The sequence below is a fragment of the Arachis ipaensis genome, chromosome B8, assembly GCF_059453495.1.
Source record: "Arachis ipaensis isolate K30076 ecotype BB chromosome B8, ASM5945349v1, whole genome shotgun sequence".
Taxonomy (NCBI): domain Eukaryota; kingdom Viridiplantae; phylum Streptophyta; class Magnoliopsida; order Fabales; family Fabaceae; genus Arachis; species Arachis ipaensis.
This window is the reverse complement of record NC_142443.1, coordinates 134,426,371-134,441,714: the sequence shown is the minus strand read 5'-3', so window position 1 is coordinate 134,441,714 and position 15,344 is coordinate 134,426,371. Positions and strand designations below refer to the sequence as shown.

At 40.7% G+C, this 15,344-nt stretch overlaps 2 protein-coding genes across 5 annotated transcripts in view; both read right to left on the bottom strand.

The window, feature by feature from the left end:
- Window positions 1-4,199: 4,199 nt before the first annotated feature.
- On the bottom strand, window positions 4,200-5,959 carry LOC148549933 (uncharacterized). Its single transcript, XM_088495856.1, has 3 exons — window positions 5,605-5,959; window positions 4,436-5,521; window positions 4,200-4,225 (listed from the first exon to the last, which is right to left on the bottom strand). The coding sequence occupies exons 1-3, from the start codon at window positions 5,957-5,959 to the stop codon at window positions 4,200-4,202; spliced, it is 1,467 nt and encodes a 488-aa protein (XP_088351982.1).
- Window positions 5,960-8,888: 2,929 nt separating this feature from the next.
- LOC107612622 (zinc finger FYVE domain protein) overlaps window positions 8,889-15,344 on the bottom strand; it is a 29,097-nt gene continuing 22,641 nt past the window's right edge. For all 4 annotated transcript variants that reach the window (XM_016314316.3, XM_088495940.1, XM_088495939.1 and 1 more), the window contains exons 30-36: window positions 15,141-15,284; window positions 14,732-14,820; window positions 14,082-14,164; window positions 13,861-13,976; window positions 12,931-13,016; window positions 10,534-10,633; window positions 8,889-9,686 (exon numbers count right to left, since the gene is read on the bottom strand). In XM_016314316.3, the coding sequence (XP_016169802.2) occupies window positions 9,621-9,686; window positions 10,534-10,633; window positions 12,931-13,016; window positions 13,861-13,976; window positions 14,082-14,164; window positions 14,732-14,820; window positions 15,141-15,284 (684 nt within the window). In that variant the 3' untranslated portion in view covers window positions 8,889-9,620. The remainder of the gene's footprint in view (window positions 9,687-10,533; window positions 10,634-12,930; window positions 13,017-13,860; window positions 13,977-14,081; window positions 14,165-14,731; window positions 14,821-15,140; window positions 15,285-15,344) is intronic.

Below are 15,344 nucleotides of genomic sequence, written 5' to 3'. Positions count from 1 at the left end.
TCCTTTTCAAGCCCGCATTCGACAAATTAGGGTTAGATGAAAAAGAGTTAAGAGCCTACCCCGATACTTTATATGGATTGGGCGACACGCCGATAAAACCATTGGGATTTCTACCCCTCCACACGACCTTCGGAAAGGGGGAAAAATCCAAAACCCTGAGCATAGACTTTATAGTCATCGACGTGGGGTCAGCATATAATGCCTTGATTGGCAGAGCTACCCTAAATCGACTCGGAGCGGTGGTGTCTACCCCTCATCTTTGCATGAAATTTCCGACATTTGCGGGGATAGCAACGATACGAGGAGACCAGAAGTTGGCGAGAAAATGCTACAATGAAAGCCTGAACCTGAGAGGAAAAGGCAAGGAAGTCCACACCATAGAGCTCGGTGGCACAAGAACCAAAGAAGAATTGCGCCCACAACCAGGAGGAAAAACTGAAGAAATACAGGTCGGAGAAGAGGAAGGGAAAAATACCAACATAGGAGCTAACCTAGAAGAAAACTTAAAACAAAGGTGGACAAAGCTCCTAAAAGAAAATTCTGACCTCTTCGCCTGGAAAGCTTCCGACATGCCAGGGATAGACCCCGAGCTCATGTCCCACCGGCTCTCAGTCCACCCAGGGTCTCGATCTGTACAGCAGCAAAGGCGTAAGCTCGGCCCAGAATGAGCTCAAGCGGTAGAAGAGCAGGTACAAGCACTCCTAGAAGCCGGCTTCATCAGAGAAGTTAAATACCCAACATGGCTAGAAAATGTAGTGCTAGTTAAGAAACAAAATGGCAAGTGGAGGATGTGCGTCGACTATATCGACCTGAATAAGGCCTGTCCCAAGGACCCATATCCGCTCCCAAGCATTGATACCCTAGTGGACTCCAGCTCAGGGTATCAATACTTGTCGTTTATGGATGCCTACTCGGGATATAACGAAATCCCGATGTATAAGCCAGACCAGGAAAAGACATCATTCATCACGCCTAGAGCAAATTATTGCTACGTGGTCATGCCTTTCGGATTAAAAAACGCAGGGGCCACGTACCAAAGGCTGATGAACAAAGTGTTCGCTCCCCACCTCGGGCACTTAATGGAGGTCTACGTAGACGACATGCTGGTAAAAACTCGGGAAGAGGCCGACCTCTTTACGGATCTCGCACAAATTTTCAACACCATAAGGGCGCATGGGATGAGGCTAAATCCCGCAAAATGCACCTTCGCGGTGGAGGCCGGAAAATTTCTAGGGTTCATGCTAACCCAAAGAGGGATCGAAGCAAATCCCGACAAGTGCAAAGCCATCCTAAAAATGAAAAGCCCAACTTGTTTGAGAGAGGTCCAACAACTGAATGGCCGACTTGCAGCCCTTTCCAGGTTCTTGGCAGGGTCAGCATTAAGGTCCCTTCCACTGTTCTCTCTGCTAAGAAAATGATGCAAGTTCGAATGGACTCCAAAATGCGAAGAAGTATTCCAAGAGTTCAAAAAGTTCTTGAGCCAACCTTCAATCCTCACCCGACCTCTAATTGGGGAAGAACTCGTCCTATATTTGTCTGTAGCAGACAAAACTGTCGCATCAGCCCTAATACGAGAGGATGAGGTCAGACAGCATCCAGTGTACTTCACCAGCAAAGTTCTACAGGGCCCCGAGCAAAGGTACCACAAACTAGAGAAGTTTGCTTACTCCTTAGTAATAGCCTCACGGAGGTTACGGCCCTACTTCCAAGCCCACACAATAAGAGTCCGAACGAATCAACCTATGAAGCAAATCCTCCAAAAGACGGATGTTGCAGGGAGAATGGTTCAGTGGGCGATAGAGCTCTCCGAGTTTGACTTGAAGTATGAAACTCGGACCGCGATCAAAGCCCAATGCCTTACCGACTTCAGAGCGGAGTACGCGGGAGACCAAGAGGGAAAACCAACTACATGGGAACTATACGTAGATGGATCCTCAAACAAGACAGAAAGCGGTGCGGGCATAATACTAGCCAATGAAGGGGGAACGCAGATAGAGGTTTTCCTCAAATTTGAATTTCCAGCTTCTAACAATCAGGCATAATATGAAGCCCTGATTGCAGGATTAAAGCTATTAGAAGAGGTCGGCGCAACCAAAGTGCTGATATTCAGCGATTCCCAAGTAGTGACCTCCCAAATAAATGGAGAGTATCAGGCCAAAGACCCGAATATGAAAAGATACTTGGAAAAAACTCTGGAGTATCTCGGGCACTTTGCAGAAACCGAGATCAGACACATATCTCGGGATCTTAATAGCAGAGCAGACACCCTCTCCAAGTTAGCAAGTACCAAACCAGGGGAAAATAGTAGAAGCTTGATCCAGAAAACTCTCCAAGAACCTTCTGTGGTGAAAACAGAGGACAAACAGGAAGTCCTTGAAGTGATCGGGTTAAACCTCGGATGGATGAATCCCTTGGTTGAATACCTAAAATTCGACATCCTCCCCAAAGAGGAAAAAGAGGCCAAAAAAATCCGGAGGGAAGCACAATACTACATTTTGGTGAAAACTACCCTCTATAAAAGATGAATATCAACACCATTGCTAAAGTGCGTACCGACCTCAAGGACAACTGAAGTACTAGAGGAGGTTCATAATGGAATCTGCGGAAACCACCTCGGAGCCAGGTCGCTAGCAAGAAAGGTAATCCGAGCAGGGTTCTATTGGCCAACCTTGCAGAAAGATACCATAGAATTTGTGAAGAAATGCCAACCATGCCAGATGCACGCAAATTTCCACGTGGCTCCACCAGAGGAGCTAATCAGTATCACTTCTCCATGGCCCTTCGTAAAATGGGAGATGGACCTGTTAGAACCTTTTTCCCAGGCCCCAGGACAAGTCAAATACTTAATTGTGGGAATAGACTACTTCACAAAGTGGATAGAAGCAGAACCATTGGCCACTATCACTGCCCAGAGAAGTCAGAGGTTCCTCTACAAAAACATCATCGCAAGGTATGGGATACCCTATTCCATTACTACAGATAATGGAACCCAGTTCACCGACTCTACCTTTAGAAACCTAGTGGCCAGTATGAAGATCAAACACCAGTTCACCTCGATGGAACATCCACAAGCAAATGGACAAGCTGAGGCAGCTAACAAAGTCATACTGGCAGGACTAAAGAAAAGACTACAAGATGCAAAAGGAGCTTGGACTGAGGAGCTCCCGCAAGTGTTATGGGCCTACCGGACGACGCCACAATCCGCCACAAGAGAAACACCCTTCCGACTTGTCTACGACATAGAAGCCATGATACCAGTAGAAATCAGCAAACAAAGTCCAAGGGTGATCCTCCATGATGAGGTCGGAAATATACAGGGGCACAAAGAGGAGCTTGAATTGCTCCCTGAAGTTCGAGAGCAAGCCTAGATAACAGAAGCAGCGTTGAAACAAAGGATGACCACCAGGTACAACAGAAAAGTCATTCGAAGGAGTTTCACCCCAGACGACTTGGTCTTGATCAGAAACGACATTGGAGTCAACAAATCTGGGGAAGAAAAACTCGCTGCCAATTGGAAGGGACCATACAAAATTAGTGAAGTCCTAGGAAAGGGTTACTACAAAGTGACCGACTTAAGCGGAGCCGAGTTACCTAGGTCTTAGCATTCTTGTAACATGAAAAGGTACTACAGTTAAAAGCGAACTCTACTCCCTGATGTACTCTTTTCCCAACTTCATGATTTTTTCCCAAAAGAGGGTTTTTTTCTGAAAGGGGGTTTTTAACGAGGCATCATAGTAGAGACTAAGGGGTCATAGATAGTGAAAAGCCCTTAGTAGCAGTAAAAGTACCTTCGCAAATAAATAAAGATCTTTTATCTCTTATAAATTCCTTTTCGTTTTTCTTTCTACGAAACGCGCCGACTTAAGCTCGACAAAACGTGAAAATCTCATGACCGACCTAGATGGTCGTCAGGATAAAACGACGATGTACAAGTCGGCGTAAAGAGGTTATAAAAGTCGATCGTGAGAAACTCGGAAACAATCCGACTCCTAAGTCGAAATGGAAACCGAGCAGCAAAGAAAACGCATCGCAAAAATAACCAAAGTCATAGGAACTCAATAAATCAAAAAATTGAGTATAAGGAATACCAAAAAGAGATTGAAAAACCTATTAAAAGCGCCAAAGCAAAAGACTGTCCCAAGTTCTTAAAGAAAAAAGAAACTTAAAAGAAAGGACAGTCGGCCAAGAAAAAGGGTTTTTCAGATTAAAGGGGTTTTCCAAAAACCTAAAATCAGAAAAGCATGCACACAAAAAGACAACGAAAGGTAACTTAAACTCTTATCCAAAAAAGGGGGTATTTTTTGTTAACTTAAACCCTTATCCAAAAAAGGGTATTTCTAAAATATTTTGTTTACGGCCTTAAAAGGCCAAGAAATGTGTCAGCAGACCATCACCACAAATATAAAAATAAATAGTTTAAAAAGAGGGGACCCACAGGCCGGGCCCCATATAGCCACAATCAATTTTTCAAAGTTCATTGCCACCAGAGCAGAAAGGAGTAGTCGGAGCACCACTGGAGTCAGGAAGAGCGCCATCAGGACCAGGGAGGGAAGTGTCCATAGGAGAAGGAGTGGAGGTTCCCGGAGCCTTCGAGGAACTCGGAGCATCCTTAGTCGGGGAGGAGACTCCATTATCCTCTGCCCCCGAGTCTTCAAATCTGACTCGGTAACATATTGGGGAGAGGGAGGAGAGACTATAGCCCCATCAATAACGACCTTGTCAGGATCCAAAGGAGAGAGATCCAAGTCAGGAGCAAGAACTCCGACTTGTTCCTTAAAGATCCTCCAGGCTTCCTCGGCCCCGTCAGCAATGGAGTCCTCCAACTCGGTAAAGTCATTCCGAGCCTTCAGCAAATCCTTCTTCACCGCCACAAGGTCCTCGAACAAACTTGAATAGCTCTCTTGGGCCTTCAACCTCAAGCCCTCCTCCATGTTGCATTGGGCCTGCAACTTACTCTCCTTCTCCCGGAGGCCGTCCCTCTCCTCCTTCAATTTGGCGACCTCCTCCTTCAGCCCCTTCTCCTGCTCCTGATATAAGAGAAGCCTCCCTTCCAACTCTTCAACCCTCGAGGTTGAACCCAGAGAGCTAAGAGGAGTCTTCTCAAAAATATCAAGGAACTTTGTGCACACCCCCGCTGCCCTGATACTCTCCTGAGCCAGAATAGTGAGATGGTTCCGGATAGAAACATCATCCATACCTATACGGGTATGAGGATAGATGTACTTCCGAACAAACTGAGGCGCATCCACTTTAGCCTCACCTTCAAAAGAAGAGCTAGACTCTAAATTCTTGCGCTTCTTCTTTTCTGGCTCAGGAGAAGATCGGGGAGGAGGAGACGGCTGAGAAAGAGCCGAGGAAGGAATAACAATAGGTCGGGAAGGAGTCCCCAAATTGCGGGAAGAAGGAGGAGGAGAAGGAAGGGAAGAGCTAGTTACCCTGGCACCACCAACCCTGGCGCGGGATCTTGCCTTGGCCTCCTGAACCCTCTGGTAAGACTCCCTGAAATTTTTTTTCGCCATCTCTGTAAAAAACAATAGGTAGCTAAAGTTAGCAAAACAAGTCGGAAGAAGCGAAGTCGGAAAACATAAACAAAGCAAAGGCTACCTAATTGTGTCTGGACAAAGGTCGGAGCCCCCTGGAGAAACTTTTTGGTATCCAGATAAGGGGCCCTCCCCCACACTTCTCGAAGGAACCCCACAATGGCTGCCTCCACTTCATCCAGGTCATCCAAACTATATTTCTCACTGGGGGAGGCCTCTAACCAATACAGAGGAAAGCGAGGAGAAGAACTCTCATCTAGGAAAAAGGGGTAGTGACCCTCTATAGTTTGAACTTTGAAAAAATAATTTTTAAAGTCATAAAAAGATTCGTCAAAAAGAGTGAAGACTCTCCGACCTTGTATAGCTCGGAAAGACACCCACTGTTGCTTGTTGTTTTGCCCACTAAAGGGCTTAGTCATGTGGAAGAGGAAAAAGAAAATCTTCAAGGACGTTGGAAAGTCTAAAGCATGGCTAATGAACTGGTAGATTTTTAGAAAACCCCAAGAGTTGGGGTGAAGCTGGGTAGGAGCAACTCGGCAGTGGCGTAGGACAGTCATTTCGAAATCAGAAAAAGGAAGAAAAATACCCAAACGGGTAATCATGCTCTCATACATATAGAAAAAATGAGGGGCCGCCTCAGTAGCCCTCGCGAAGTAAACCCGGTCTTCAGGACCCGGGACAACCAACTCATACTTTGGCTCATCCTCATCAGAAGTACAAATTCTATGATGAGTACGGAGATTGGTAATAAACTCAGTGTCTACCAAGGGTTCCTCTCCCAGAACGGTAACATCCACCCATTGAGCGAGGGTTTCTATGGAAGACATTCTTTCCTAAAAGGGTATGACGGAACCTAAAAAGGAAAAAGAAAAGATCAAGAACAGGGTCTCTAAGGGGTACGGATTCAAACAGAAGCCTACAAGCCAACCCCTCTCTCTAAAAAATAAAAGCATGCAAACAGAAAGCACTTCATAAAAGAGAAGAGGAGAAAAAACTAACCTTTGCCTGGAAAAAGGATAGAGAAAGATGAATGCCTTCAAACAAGAATTTCCCACAAACAGATAAGTTGAAAAATCGCAAAAACGAAACAACGAAAGAGAGGAAAAGTATTTATAAACACGTTAGGGGCAAAAGCGTAAAAGCAGAAGCAGTCATTAATGGGCGCACCGTTACCAAGGTAATTAATCCCTACGTGTAGATACACGAACCTCTAACGGACGCGACGTTTGATTAGACGCGACTGTGAAAATTCAAAAGTCACGGAAAGTCACGTCGGTTTCAAACGATCACGTCGGTTCCTTCACAAGTCGGCTACGACCCCGAGTTAAATACTCGACCCCAATTCTTAAAAGAAATTGGGCTCGAGTAGGGGCACTGTTCATACCCTGGCCCAACGCTAAGGCCCATGTCCAAACGAAAGACCCAATCCAAAGGATTGGGCCTCACCCCACGCCAACCTTCCCCTAAAGAAGTCGGTTCCAGCCACGTCTTGCTCTAAAAGAAGTCGGGGACGAGAGTTAGCTGGCAGATAAACACTCATTCAAATGGGTAACTTCCCCTAAAATCTCTCAACCCACTTCCAGGAGCCATATCCCAATTCCCTTAAGATAAAGGGACGGTTATCCACCTTAAAAGGTGGAACTACTTCAACGGTGGTTATTGGTTCACCACTATAAGTACACTGACACCCCTCAGGTATCTCTAAGTCCCAATACTCTCTAGACCTGTTCACACCCTTGCTGACTTAGGCATCGGAGTGTCTTTGTAGGTACCACCCGGAGGCCCCCAAGACGCGAACCCGCTCGAAGGCTTCCTTCCTCAGACGATTGGGCTAACCCAGCGAGTCCAGCCCAATAATCTCCGGTTACCCAACGTAACACTTGCCTACACACTCCTGCTTCTACTTTCTTTTCTTCTTCTCCTCTTTCTTTTTTCTCATCTTTCTCTTTTGTTATTGTATTCGTCATCGTCACCACCACTATCACCACTTCCTCCTCCTCCTCCGTTTCTTATTTGATTTTTTCTTTTCCTCCTCCGTCGTCGTCGTCGTCGTCATTGTTATCGTTATCATCGTCCTCGTCGTCTTCTTATATATAAATAACACTATTATTCATTCTCTTTCAAATTTTTACACTTGTTCTACTTAATTTTGCTGTGTTATCTATTGATTTTTTCACTTATTTTCTTTTCTACCAAAATTTATAAATCTGCGACTCAAATCCTAGGAAATAAATTCTTCGTTCCATCACATCATTTAGTTAGAAACTTCAGTATTAGAATGAAGACATTTCAATGTTATTCTTTAAAAATTTATGTATTATTTTATATATTAGATAAATTGTCTTCTTTTTATACGTAAATACCACTATTTGTTATTTTTCAAATTTTTGCATTTGTTCTGCTTAATTTCGCTGCAATATCTACAATTTTTTTCACTTATTCTCTTTTCTATCAAAATTTGTGAATCTGCAATTCAAGTCTTCATGAAATAAGTTCTTAATTTTATCACATCATTTAGTTGAACATTTTGATGTTAGAATGAAGACATTTCGATCTTAATTTTTAAATTTTTGTGTTATTTTATATATGAGATAAGCATTCAATTCATTAAATGTGTAATATTTTTTAAAAAAATTTAATATTTCCGTCACAGTTAAGAAATTTATCAAAACAAAAATTTGTATCATGATTAAAAAATTTTAGTACTATTCTTCTAATAAATTTTGCACAATTTAAAACTCTCCTTCCTCCTTCTCTTCTTCATCATCATTATAAAAAAAACGAAAAAAAAGAAAAAAAAATAAAACACAGGCAACAACAGTGACAATAAAAGAACGGCGATGAAAAAAAAAACACGCGAAGAAGAAGAAAAAACGCTTAATAAAAAATTGAAACGTGTGGACACACTCTCACTAATAAAACTGATTTTTGTTGGGTTTAAACCAACTTAATTAAATTTAATAGCCAAAAAAACTTAAATATGTAACAGAATTATATTTTTTAACCGTAAAAATCTTCTCATTTATATTATTCTTGCATCGCGGGAATTTAAATCCAGTAATATATTGAAACACATACGAAGATCATAATCTTTTGGCTTTTTACTATTTAACATACCAACTTAAATAATTAAGAGTAAATACTCAATAATTAGCACAATTTTCTTACCGCTTAGGCACTTATCTGACTGAATTTTTATAACCCTTTTGCTTCTATTTCTCACTTATGCACATTATTAAAACCATGAGCCTTCGAAACCGACTTATTCCTTATTCTCCGCACAACAAATTTAAGTTGTATTTATCAATCTCTATCTACTGGACTACCGACTAGTCGACAATCTCGTTGTCAAGCAAAAATACAACGTTATTTAATACAGATATAAAAAACCATATCAATGATAAGGGTGAACGAAGAACGTTACAACAACCCCCTCTCTCTCTCTCTCTCTCTCTCTCTCCTATTTTCTGTTTCCTTTTTTTCTTTTTTTGGTATTAACTGTTGGCATCTAAAATTCACTAGATTTCGGCTATGCCTTGTGCCGAGTAGGCCCATTAAGGGGGACACCTAGGGCTAACCTTTAGTTATCTACAAGACTTGAACCATTGCTAAATTGGTAACTGGTCAAAATTCTAGAACCAGTCTACCGAAAAAAAAAAAAAAAATCATGAACCAGCGTTATCGTACAGTCTGAACATCCTCTAAGATGCTTGCATCCTTAGAGTTCTCCTCTCCAATGCTATTGTGTGTTTTAGAACTTCAGTGAGCACTCCAAACATGTAGGTGGCCCTGATTTCAGGAAAGGCCATGCTACCGATAATCTTCTGAAATTGGCAACCCTAGCAATACCACATGGACGCCTAAGATCGCAATAAACTTCAAAACTCCAGAAACTCTTAAAAACATTGACACAAAATAAGGAACCAATTACAACACTTGATCCCTGTTGATCTGGTTTTAACCACTCCACATAAGAATCACAGTGGTCTAACTCCAGCTTTCAACGCATCTAGTGCATCAATTGACCAAAATTTGCATACTTGGACGATCAACATTATCTGTGCTTTCTTCTGGCATGTGTTACATGTACTGAGCCAACCATTGCTTACACATATCAAGCACGGGGAGTGCATTTGCATGCAGTGCCTGCAAGAACATTAATAATAAGATATGACAACTTGAATATGTTACTAGACAAACAAATATAACCCATCAAACAGAATAATGTAAGTTTATGCGTTACAATGAATGAGACGATGAAATTTGAAATGTGAGGTAAAGGTGGAGGTGGTACTGATCAGTGATAATCCTGGGGCATGTTATTAACAGCTACTGTAGGAACCGCTAAGAAAAAAAAACGGTTTATTCAATTTCTCAAATTAATAGCACAGCAATACAGTTGAGAACCTATGGGTTAAGCCAACAGCTATTTTTTCTTTTGTCTTGTGGCCTAAGCATTCTTTAGAAGGGAAAGATAGTCATTGAGATTTACTTCGGATTGAAACTGGCATGAGGTTCTATCCAAGGAGTTACCAGACATAAGCCACCAGCAACTTGCTTCTTTTTGCCCTCCATGGCTGGAACTTGCACCTGTTGGACCTCCAAGCCAGAGAAATGGAGTAGCTGCCTCAGCTGGACTTTGGTGATGAAAGGATAGTCTTAAATGTGATTTCAATGTTGTTTGATGATGAAATGGGAATCAAAGAAATTAAGAGCAGACACGCAATGTGCGCCATGCTTAGGAAAAGAGCTGTGTCTGCTGAACACAAAAATTAAGCTCTACCCTAAAATTTCCCCCAAGGATCAATTTAAGAAAACACCTTGCATTTTGCAAGATCTACCTAGTTTGTAGAAATGGGTTCAGAATATAAAATATAAGGGTGAATCCTATGAATTTGAAGTTCAGGATGCAGCATATCTAACAGAGTTTGTCAATTGTTCCAAAATTATGATCAAATAATACAGAAGTCCATGTCAAAACTGAGAGGTTAACCTGATGAGCAACATATTGAACATCAGCCACACTACCACTCCGTGAAGCAATTTGAAATGCGCTTTTCAAACGACCACAAACAACACAAGCAAGAACCTTCCTGCAAACACAATAATGAATAAATAAATACGTTACCTTGATTAATGAATTTAAATATGAAGTCAAGTGGCACATCATGTACTCAGCTATATGTCAGTGTTTGCGGTCCATATCCAACAAAAACACGGACACGGTTACACACGTCTAGTATTTGGTGTGCTGAGATACAAATGTTTGAGACACGGGAGTACACAAGGCAGTGTTTGGTTAGTGTCTATGTCCATCACAGACAAGGACATGGTGGCACATGTCCACTGTTTGTTTGCTAATAATAGACAGATTTTTTATGGATGCGGTGGCATATAAATGCACATAAAATACATGTCTTCAGGGTCCCTCTTTAAAACCGGGACACTGAGACACAATCTATAAGATACAAGTTTCGACACTTTTATCTCTAATTATTTTTAAAATTGCCAATTTTATCCTAATGCTAACCCCTCTTTTTACAACTCTCTTTGCTCTTCCTCTTCCCTCCTCTCTTTTCCTCTATCACTTCCCTCTCCCTCCACTGTTCCCTCCGCCACCGCCATAGCCACCGCTGCACTCCTCTCTTCATCCTCCCCTTCTCTCCAAGCCGCCTGGGCCTTTCAGTTTGCCACCAGTGCCTCCTTTCTGAACTGCTCTGCACTTTAGTTCTGCTGCTCCATTGCCTCTTAGATGCTCTGATTCCGCTCACTCTTTGCTCCACCCTTCCTCCCTTTGCTCTGACTCTGTTCACTCTTCATTTGGCAAATTCTACGCTGACCCCCCCCCCCCCTTTCTCCTTTTTTTTTTCTGGCCAGGTCTGCACTAACTCCTTCCCCATCACCTTCTCTGCCTCTGTTGCCTCAACCCTCACCACATCCCTCTCAACTTCATTTCTGTTCCCTTTTCTTATTCTATATTAGTTTTTTTTTTTTAATATTAACTGTTGAACTTTTTTACTCTGTTTCAGTTTTTTTAATTTGAATTGTTGAATTGATAATTAAATTATTGATGATATTGATTTGGATTGAGGTTGAAACATTAGTAGTGGTGGTGAAAAGTGGTCATCGTTGGAATTAAATAATGTCTTTTATATCATCACCAAACATGTTAAAAAAATTGTATATATTTGTGTCTACGTCTATTTGTGTATCTATTATATTTGTCCTTGGGTCTGAAAGACACCAACCAAACAAGGCCCAAGTGAACACAAATACAATTTGTGTACCACCTCAAAGCTGGGACACTAAGAAAAAAGACGAGACAATTTTTCTCTACTTTCGTCCCTTACTAGTTTTTCTTCTCACATCATTTTGCCTCCTTCCTCCACCCTCCTTCCGCCCTCTGCCTGTGTTCTCCTCTTCCCTTTTCCCTCTCCCTCTTCCGTTCTGCCTCCTTCCACTTTCCACCTTCTACCCTACAGTCCTCCACTTTCTGCCTCCATCTCCTCATCCCTCTTCCTCGCCCTCTATCTTGTCTCACACCTCCATATTTGCAACGATGTGAACTTCTAGAAGCACCAAGACATCAGCTTCCAGATATGCAACGTAAGCTTTCATGTGCTCACATTGTCGTTGTCTCACTGCGCCACACCTACCTGTCTTGTTGCCAATCTTGGTGTTCTCATCACCATTGACGACATTTGCTCCTCTGCCATGGGTCTCAATCTTTGTATTTTCTGGTTTCTTTTTTATTTTTGAAATTGTTAAAGAAGAAAAGAAAAAAATACTGAAACTAATTTGACGATGAATGATTATGGTTTTTTTGTTATTTCTTATGAATCAGTTCTTATTATTATTTTTATTTATTAGTATCATTCTTTTGATTTTTTGTTTAAATTGATTTCTTTTGAAGAACATGGAGGTTACAGGAAAGGTGAGAGACAGCTTTTGTGGTGGATAGAGAAGAGGATAATAGTTTTCCATTTTCTGTTTCTTTTTTAAATAAAGGGTATCATTGACTTTTTAAAGTTTTATGTATCTTGTCCATCTATTTTGCCAAACGCAATATATAGACACAAATATTGTGTGTGTGTCTCTAGTGTTTGTCTCAGGTGCACACCAAACGCAGCCTATATGTACACATAAATATGTAGTTTGATCTAACCTTTTACCTCGACACCTCCTACAAGTTTGAACTGGACAGAGACTCATTAATGTTTTTTATATCCAACACCAACAAAGGAGAAAAAAAATGAATGATCATTGATATCCAAATATCTGTGCCTAAATATTTTTCACTGAACGAGCCTATAATGATGCATAAAAAGCATCAAAATATTTTACCCTAGAAAACAATATAATTGAAAATGCATTAAGAAAAAGGACTCACCTGTGGCTGCTAGTTAACATGTCTATTAGACGGTCTGGGCGTTCTTTATGCTTGTTGGCATATACATTTATTGCAGCACCCAAGACCTACAGCATTCAAAACGTTCAAGCTGATCAACATTTGTTTAAGTCCACAAATTATTACTCGAAGACATTCTTATTCCAGTAGCTGGACTGAAAATTCCAGATAATGCACCATAACTCATGTTACAAAATCAACATCTTAATTTCCTAATTTGTTTTAGACAATATAAAACCCATGTCTACATGCCACAACTTCCCTTTGATGATTTTTTGGATTCAAGTTGTACCTTTACCATAGCATTCATAAAAGAAGTAAAAGTGATGCTGCGGCACCTTCTAACCTCAGATCTTGGTGGCATAACTGTGTGGGCACTCCCAACATACCAAGGCACTTAGCATTCAACTACACTAGGGGCAAAAACCGAATTTAACTCCCCTGAACTTCCAAATGTATTCTCAACTTTTATTAAGGTAATTTCCATGCACAGACATTGCAGTCTACAACCACAGTTTTCCCAACTTTTTTTATACCAACTCAATGCATTCTGAAAAAGCCCTAGTTATTTAACTTGAAGCCGCATTAAAACTTCCGACTAAGCACATTTTTTTTTCAGGAAACGATATTCTGCTTAATCCCTTGCTTTATTAGGAAACGATATTGTGCAACTAGGAGTGATTAAATATTTCCTTTCTTGGGTTGTTAATATCTATAGTTTATCTAAATTGAAGAGAAGGTGATTTCCTCCCTCAACTTAGGGATAGGACACTACAACTTTCCCTTTAGCCTATTTATTCTGGCTTGTAACCTCTTTTGCACTATATAAAGTTAAACAACATTTTTCTACACATGCAGTTGAAATAAGAACCTTTCAAATGTAAGAGAAAAGAGAAAATTTATTAAAAATACCTGGTCCCAGTCATCATCATCTATTGTGCCCTTGATATTTCTAAAGAATTCTGTCAATTGACTGCCTTTTTTTCTCTCAGCAAGAGATGCAGCAACACCAGCATATATATCAACAGCTGTGTGATAAAATTAAAAGACCAGGCTTTAGATATGCTGACAGAACTTTGTGAAGGTAGTAAACAAGATTGCAGAACCAGATTGTAGAAAGAATAAAAATTTACCAGGAAGATTGAATTCATAAATCACTTGGAATGCCAAATCAAAATTTTTCTCAACAAGGACCTCAGCAACTTTACATCGCCGTCTGAAATTTTTAGGAAATTATGAGCCTTTTTTATAGTACATCAGTACATAAACATGAAATACTACAAGGCACGGCTTAAAAATATTTCATGCTTACAGCATGTACAGTAGAGAAATTCTAATAGCATCCTACGGGTAACCTTAATAGTTAAGACTTCGGGTATAGAATAAAAATTTTCCCTATGACAGTCAAACAATAACTAACTCTAAACCCATTTTTGGTGTAGACACCGAAAACAGAGATAGAAAAGAGAGTAGCTGTTGAGATAGAAGGTCCCATGTTTTTGTGTATGCAAGAGCTGGGGGTGGAAACCTAAAATGGGTTAGCGTTGTTGGTTATCTACAAGTTGCACACCAATGAACAAAAGATTACTTACCATTCCCAGTTAAAGCATTCAAGTAACTACGAAACCTATTTATGTACTTTTTCCAACATCATGGGTAATGGGTTGTCTCCCCTTATGTAAGTGAGTATAACCCCTACTTAATAGAAGGGAAAAGAGGTATAAAATACATCAAGAGAGAATGGATGGCCAATGTTACAAGGTAGCTCAAGAAATAAACAAACCTGAAAGTTTCTGGATCGTTCGGATTCCCAAATAGTGAATGCTTCCACTGTGGTCCTTCCGAGTCATTAAAGGATTTAACAACTTCAACCTACAGAATAAAATAAATCCAAAGAAATCTTGAGAAATGAATATATGACTTTACAATAATCCATAGGGGAATATATTAATGCAGAAACTTCGAAGAAGTTTATTCAAGAAATCCAAAACAAAGAGTCAATTCGATTCATACTCTAGAACAACTCCCAACACATATTTGTATAGCTAAGCATATATTCATATGTTTTCAAAAGCAAAATAGTGTCCATAAATACTGTCAAGGGAAGTCTCTAATATCAGTTTCAGTTCCCAATTGGCATTGAAGCATGTTCTTAGAAAATTAATTATTTGACCAGTAACCTTAGTATTTACCTGAATTGATACCCGAGCAGAAAATTTGACAAGACCTTCTTCGGTAAGCTTCTCAGAGGCACTTTTTCCTCTAAGACCTTTTGTAATAAGCTTGGTTGATTCCCCACTTTTGTGCCTTGCAGACAATCCCTCATCAAAATGCATCTATTCAATGAGTTAAAAACAGAGATTATTGGACAAAAGCAGCACCATAAGTGACAAGAA